Genomic DNA, 8,208 nt, shown 5'->3' on the forward strand with positions numbered 1-8,208 from the left:
TTATCCCCTACCCATCCCCCCACCACCCCCACAACACACCAAACTTTCCCCACTCTGCCCTTTCCCATGCACTTTACTCCCAATATTATAACGTTCCTATTACCCCCCAACCATCCCTCCCAATTTCCTCCCTACAAAACAAACAAACAACAAAATAAACTTTTTTCGGTGAGTGGGAGGAGGGGAAATCACATTATTTGGCCATGGATTAGAATTTATGCTTTTTTAACCAAATAAAAACTTGAATACTTTAATCAAATAAAAATTTGAAGACAAGATTATGAGACATTATTTAAAGAGAGCTGCTAATAAGAGCAATGATATCAATTTAAGGTAAATAATAAAAATCTGGCTGTGACAAGTTAGTGAGGGTACTTTCAGAAAGCTTTAATATACAAGAGTGGGCAAAAGTAGGTTTATAGTTGTGAGTATGCAAAAGTTTATTCTTGTATTATTATTTATTACTTATTGTATTTGTATCACAATTTTAAACCTACTGTTGCCCACCCCTGTACATACTGCACTTATCTTAAAGCAACCCCACACCTTGATATCAAAATAGTTGCCTAGAGCCTAGGAGTTCTATCTATCAAAGCCCTGAAGTCTCTTTAGACAAAAGACTTTTAATCAAATAGACCTAATCCCGTGTTGATGATCTACTTGAATTTTCCAAAATGTGTGGATAGACTAGAAAGAAAAACTCCACCGTATAACATAAATACCTTAAAGAAAAACAATCAGGTACAAATTACTTGTAGATAATCCCTCCCACCATAAGAATGTTCAAACTCTACTATCAACAAAACATCCAGGATATTTTACGGGCACAATCTGCAGTGTGGGGCATGCAGGAGGCAGCCAATCAATGGTTCTTTCTCATCAATGATGTTTCTATCTCTCTCACTCTCTATAATAAATAAAAATATATTTTTAAAAGTCCTACCCCAGTATGAGTCCTAATCTTGGGCCTGAGAATCTGTATTTCAATGAGTATCAGGTGATTTTTGGATGCAGCATTTAATAACATAGCAGAAAGCAAGAGTCTTGTTATACTTATATTTTTCTCCCAAACATCTAAAATAAAGAGCGCCTGAGCCCTAGCCAGTTTTGCTCAGTGGATAGAGCATCAGCCTGCGGACTGAATGACCCCAGGTTTGATTCTGGTCAAAGACACATGCCTGGGTTTCGGTCTCGATCCTCAGTAGGGGGAGTGCTGGAGGCAGTTGATCAATGATCCTCTCTCATCCTTGATGTTTCTCTCTCTCTCTCTCTCTCCCCCCCCCACCCCTTCCTCTCTGAAATCAATAAAAATATATTAGAAAAAAAAGAAAAAGAAAAAGTGCCAGACACAGGTACAGGTACTTGATGTTTTGTTGAATGTATGAAAGTGTCACCTGGGGAGAAAAAAAGTCACATATTTTTTTAAATCCATTTTTTAAAAAAATCTTTATTGCCGAATCGGTTTGGCTCAATGGATAGAGCGTCAGCCTGCGGACTCAAGGGTCCCAGGTTCAATTCCGATCAAGGGCATGTATCTTGGTTTCGGGCACATCCCCACTGGGGGGGCGTGCAGGAGGCAGCTGATCGATCTCTCTTCTCTCATCAATGTTTCTAACTCTCTATCCCTCTCCCTCTTCTCTGTAAAAAATCAATAAAATATATTTTTTAAAAAAATCTTTATTGTTGCCAAAACCGGTTTGGCTCAGTGGATGGAGCGTCGGCCTGCGGACTGGGGGGTCCCGGGTTCGATTCCGGTCAAGGGCATGTACCTGGGTTGCGGGCACATCCCCAGTAGGGAGTGTGCAGGAGGCGGCTGATCGATGTTTCTCTCTCATCGATGTTTCTAACTCTCTATCTCTCTCCCTTCCTCTCTGTAAAGAATCAATGGAATATATTTAAAAAAAAAATCTTTATTGTTGAAAATGTTACATATGTCTCCCCCCCATTGAAGTCTCCCTACCCGCTCCCGCCCCCAAAAAACCCATTTGTTAAAAAAATAATAAAGGCTTATCAAATCGAAGTAGGAAACCAACTCCCTTATATTGTCTTAAAATAATGAAAAAACGACAGCTGTACATAGAAATATTAGAGGTTAATACATTGGAATAAGGTAAGTTAAATTGAGCAGGGGTTCATAACAGGCTGCTTGATTTTTATTTATTTATTTTTAAAATATATTTTATTGATTTTTTTTTTACAGGGAAGAAGGAAGAGGGATAAAGAGTTAGAAACATCGATGAGAGAGAACCATCGATCAGCTGCCTCCTGCACACTCCCCACTGGGTATGTGCCCGCAACCCAGGTACATGCCCTTGACCGGAATCGAACCCGGGACCCTCGAGTCCGCAGGCCGACGCTCTATCCACTGAGCCAAACCGACCCGGGCTTGATTTTTATTTTTAATTTGTAGGAAAATTTCAGAAAAGTAATGTCATTTTATGAAATGTCAACTTTAATAAGAATAAAAATTGGTAGGCAGGTAGTGTGGTATACATAATTATCAAGCCAACAGTTTCAGTGAGGAAGAAACCATTAGTTGTACTGATTCCTGTCTTCAGAAAGCTTTGTTACTTTTATTTTTTTTAATATATTTTATTGATTTTTTACATAGAGGAGGGGAGAGAGATAGAGAGTCAGAAACATCGATGAGAGAGAAACAGCGATCAGCTGCCTCCTGCACATCTCCTACTGGGGATGTGCCCGCAACCTAGGTACATGCCCTTGACCGGAATCGAACCCGGGACCTTTCAGTCCGCAGGCCGACGCTCTATTCACTGAGCCAAACCGGTTTCGGCAGCTTTGTTACTTTTAATTAAATCATGTTAATCTCTTAGTTTCATTCATTCAAAAATACTTGGTACCTAGTAAGTGCCAGGCACTGTTCTCCAGTTTCTTCCCAACTACCAGGTGATCTCTAATATCCTTTTCAACTTTAAAATCCAACAGTTGGGATAGGAGGAGAAGGGTGTCCTAATATAAGGTGACAGGAGATGTGATTTTGGGTGGTGGGCAGAGTGTAATATACAGATCTTCTAACATAGAAACCCATACCTGAAACCTTATGTTCATGTTGACCAATGTCACCCCAATCAATTTAATAAATATATTTTTTTAAATAATAAAATAAGCCCTAGCCGGTTTGGCTCAGTTGATAGAGCGTCCGCCTGCGGACTGAGGGGTCCTGGGTTCGATTCTGGTTAAGGGCACATGCCCAGGTTGCAGGCTCAATCCCCAGTAGGGGGCGTGCAGGAGGCAACCAATCAATGATTCTCTCTCATCACTGATGTATCTATCTCCCTTCCTCTCTGAAATCAATAAAAATAATAATAATAAAATAAAATCCAACAGTTGTATAGTATCACCTAAGAGTTACTTATTTTGAAATCACTACCATTAGTAAAGATGCTGAAGTACAATAATTATTGTTATGAAACAGATTTTAGTGAATACTTATATATACCAAGCTGCTTTCTAAGTACCTTGTATGTACTAAATTAACGAACAATAAAAATCCTATGAGCCCTAGCCAGTTTGGCTCAGTGGATGGAACGTCGGCCTGCAGACTGAAGGGTCCCAGGTTCAACTCTGGCCAAGGGCACATGCCCGGGTTGCGGACTGGATCCCCAGTGGGGGCGTGCAGGAGGCAGCCAATCAATGATCCTCTCTCATCATTGATGTTTCTATCTCTACCTTTTCCTTCCTCTCTGAAATCAATAAAGATATTTTTTTTAAAAAATCCTATGAGATAGATACTAATATTCCCATTTTACGAGAGAAAACTTAAGTATACTTTTGCATGGGTAACTCAGGCATTCTGCATAATATGCTGTATAGTAACACTTGAATAGACTATGTATACATCACTTTCACAAACTTACCTCACCCAATTCTGAAAAATATATTATGGTAACACTGTATTGTTCTGGCATTAAATAAAAACAAGGAAGTTTAGAAATCACATTATCTTATATAATAAAAGCCTAATATGCAAAGTGTCCGACCGTTCACTCGACCAGTCACTATGATGCGCACAGACCACCAGGGGCAGACGCTCCGACAGGTAGGTTAGCTTGCTGCTGGAGTCTGGCCAATTAGGGCTGGGGGAGACGAGCTGGACATGCCCTGGAACCCTCCCGTGGTCCCTCCCGGGCCCCAATCATGCACCGGTGGGGTCCCTCAGCCTGGCCTGCGCCCTCTTCCAATCCAGGACCCCTCGGGGGATGTCAGCCGGTTTTGGCCCCATCCCCCGCAGGCCAGGCCGAGGGACCCCACCAGTGTACGAATCCATGCACCGGGTCTCTAGTAGTAGTAGTAGTAGTAGTAGTAGTAGAAATTGCTGAGTACTAGATACTTTCAGAAATGCAACCTCTGTAAGCCTTAACCTAATTAAGTAGCTATTAGATTATTTCTATTTTCCAAATGAAAACTGAGTATCTAATGGCCAATGTTCATTAAAAGTCATCTAAATAAGCAGCTGATTCAGAAGCTTGTACACTTAACACCTTATTGTAGAGTCTGATGGCCAATTTATGATTTAATTAATATGTACAACCATTAGCATACTTTTGTTGTTAATCCTCACCGGTGGATTTTTTCCCATAGATTTTTAGAGAGTGGAAAGGAGGAGAAGACACACAGAGAGGGAAACATCCTCCCACCTGGGGGATTTGAGCCTGCAACCAAGGTACATACCCTTGACCGGAATCGAATATGGGATGCTTCAGTCAGAGAGCTGATGCTCTATCCACTGAGCCAAACTGGCCAGGGCACACAGCATACTTTTTAATGTTTTGTTTCATGTCTTCAAATATTTCCTGGTAAGAATTCATAATCCTGACCAGAGCAAGATCATTCAAGAATGTTATGCTCTACTGGATTCAAAATTGCTACAATGCTTTGCACCTTGGCAGTAACAGGTAGACTGCCAACTCTGTAAATGTTTTATTTTTGTGACAACAATCTAGATCATCTCAACACCTAAAAATACTGGTAATCACCAAAATGCATAAAATAAAAACCAAAACCAAATTTTGGACATGCAAACATTTTTGTCATGTTACATCAAATGAATCTGAGAGACCACAGCGATGACAGAAAACAATTGCTCAGGTAGTTGAGTGTTGTCCCTTGCACAAAAGGTTGCTGGTTTGGTTCACCATCAGGGCACATACGTAGGTTACGGGTTCTATCCTTGGTCTGAGTGCATATGGGAGGCAACCGATGGATGTTTCTCTCACCTCATCTCTCTCTAAAATCAGTAAGAACATTCTTTTTAAAAATATTCCTCATAAACCCATGTTTAAGTGCTATGCCTTTGGCCAAATCCACAGTTTGACTTATTTTAAAATGTTAAAAATTCACCACCTAAAATATTTGCCTTTTCTGCAACTCTCAAACATAATTTGGCTTTCTCACAGATTGAAAATATTCTTTAAGAAATGTGAGTCTAGCCCAGCTGGTGTGGCTCAGTGGTTAAGCATCGACCTATGGATCAGGAGGTCATGGTTTGATTTCCCAACAGGGCACATGCCTGGGTTGCAGGCTCGATCCCCACGAGGGGCACTGCTGGAGGCAGCCAATCAATGATTCTCTCATCATTGATGTTTCTCTCTCCCTCTCCCTTCCTCTCTGAAATCAATAATAATAAAAGTTGCCCTAAGCGGTTTGGCTCAGTGGATAGAGCATCGGCCTGCGGACTGAAAGGTCCCAGGTTCAACTCCGGTCAAGGGCATGTACCTTGGTTGCAGGCACATCCCCAGTGTGGGGCGTGCAGGAGGCAGCTGATTGATGTTTCTCTCTCATCGATGTTTCTAACTCTATCCTTCTCCCTTCCTAAAAATCAATAAAATATGTATTTCAAAAAAAAGTTAATTTTTCCCAAGTTCCCATTAAAAAAAAGAAATGTGCCTATATTGTTACTATAAACAGGGATAACAATGACTAGAACATAAAATGTTATACACATAAAAGGAATGTTCAATAGAGAGTAATTTCGCTATTATAAATGCCAAGATGCTTTTCCTAGATATTCAAGATATTTTTCCTATGCCTGACAAACCTATTAGACTCCTAAGTTATAACCACTTTTACTTAATGTGCTTTAAAACAGATGATTTTAAATTTCTGCTTTTTATGATGTTATTGAGCAACTACCACTATTTACTTTTTTTTAAGAGACCATTATTTAAAAATATTTTTTTATTGACTTCAGAGAGGAAGGGAGAGGGAGATAAAAACATCAACGATGATGCCCTAGCTGGTTTGGCTCAGTGGATGGAGCGTCGGCCTGCGGACTGAAGGGTCCGAGGTTCGATTCCGGTCAAGGGCATGTACCTTGGTTGCGGGCACATACCCAGTGGGGAGTGTGCAGGAGGCAAACAATATGTCCCTCTGACGACCTCACTGCGATGTTGCTAACCCCCAACTCTTTTCCAGACTCCCTCCCTTCCATTCTCTAAAAATTAACAAAATATCCTCCATTGAGAATTAACAACAAAAAAGAATGCTTGGCCCTGGGTTAAGAATTTACAAAAAGGAATGTCTGGCCCTGGCCGGTTTGGCTCAGCGGATAGTGTCAGCCAGCAGACTGAAGTGTCCTGGGTTCGATTCCAGTCAAGGGCACGTGCTGGGTTTCAGGCTAGATCTCCAGTAGGGGGTGTGCAGGAGGCAGCCAAATCAATGATTCTCCCTCTCATCCTTGACATGTCTAGCTCTCTCTCCCTTCCTCTGTGAAAGCAATAAAAATATATTCAAAAAAAAAAAAGAATGTTTGCACACCAGGATAGGGTTCTATAGTAGACCTGTGTTTTTTTTTTTTTTTTTAAGTATGCTCATTTAAATGGAAAACATTTCATTTTCAGCCAAATCTTTACTGAAATAGTTTGAGCATTACTTTCTTTTTCAGAGGGACTGGAGAAAAACAGGTAAGTGATATGCTTTACTTCAAATGTAAATTTCTGGGGGTTTTTTTATGGAAGAGTCAAGTGGCTTTCTTCAAATCCACAAAAACAAGACATCAGAAACAATAGGTCAGTCTTTTTTTGCTTATTTGTTTATTTTTTTAATATATAGATTTATTTCAGAGAGGAAGGTAAAGGGAGAGAGACAGACAGACTGAGACTCAATGAGAATCATTGACTGGCTGCCTCTGGTACCGATCCATCTGTAACCCCATCAGCAACCCGGGCATGTGCCCTGACCAGAATCCAACGTGACCTCCTGGTTCATAGGTCATCGCTCAACCACTGAGCCATTGCGGCCCAGCAGTCGTTTATTTATTGAACAAATACAGACCTAGTACTACTATTTTCCAGGCACTGCGTAGGTTATAAGATTTTCAATTCTTGAAAGCCCAGGCTAAGATTTTCAATTAAGTTTACATGTACCTATTACATCTTTCTTTCATTTCTATAGGGTAGTCCAGAAAGCACATGAGATCGAAAACTGAAGTTAAACAACATAACTTCGAAAGAAGTACTTCTGAATTATACCAATAATTAGTAGCAACACCTCCAAGCTCAATATTCTAAGTCTTACAAAGCATTGTCCCTGACATCAATCACTACTTTGAACTACATTCTATTAGGATTTAAAGTCTGGTAACTAGGTAGATTCTTACCAGCAAAACAACCTATAGAAACCCACCGAACAAAACTCCCAAACTGTTTTCAAACAAAATATCCATTTGCTGGAGCCAACCTGAGATATTCCAAACTGTGACACTGACATACCAGAATGTCATGAAATAAACGTGTCTCAATCATCCTAAGTCTTTGCTTTCCTCCTACAAAACTGACCAAAAACCCAAGCCCTTAAAAACCAGAATTTTAAAATGTTTGAGTGTCTAAGATAACCGCTTAACGGCGTCTTTTTAAAATGCTCATTTTAAGGTCCTCCATCAAAACATAGCCTGTTACTGGAAAAGAATAACACAAACAAGAAAAACATAAACGGTTCAAAAAGCCCTCCAGATTAAAAAAAAAAAAAACACATAAAAAGGCGGGAATTTATTTCAAATTTTGGGTTAGAAATTAGTATGCACAAATTGCCTCCAGGGAGCGCTCTGAGACTCGGTTACCAGTCACCGCAGTTAAGAAAGCGGGAAAACGCTCGAAGGTAACCCGGGGCACTTTCGGGCTGACCCCCCCGAAGCGCTTTCGAAAAGGCTCGGCAGTCCCCCGCCCTAAGACCTGTCGCCGCGGACCTGCC

At 40.6% G+C, this 8,208-nt stretch overlaps 1 protein-coding gene across 3 annotated transcripts in view; it reads right to left on the reverse strand.

Moving 5' to 3' along the window:
- Positions 1-8,208, reverse strand: part of TMPO (thymopoietin) — a 33,830-nt gene that overhangs the window by 24,787 nt on the left and 835 nt on the right. For all 3 annotated transcript variants that reach the window (XM_006084114.3, XM_006084112.3, XM_006084111.3), the window contains exon 2: positions 45-52. In XM_006084114.3, coding sequence (XP_006084176.1) covers positions 45-52 — 8 coding nt within the window. The remainder of the gene's footprint in view (positions 1-44; positions 53-8,208) is intronic.

The sequence above is a fragment of the Myotis lucifugus genome, unplaced genomic scaffold (assembly GCF_000147115.1).
Source record: "Myotis lucifugus unplaced genomic scaffold, Myoluc2.0 scaffold_10, whole genome shotgun sequence".
Taxonomy (NCBI): domain Eukaryota; kingdom Metazoa; phylum Chordata; class Mammalia; order Chiroptera; family Vespertilionidae; genus Myotis; species Myotis lucifugus.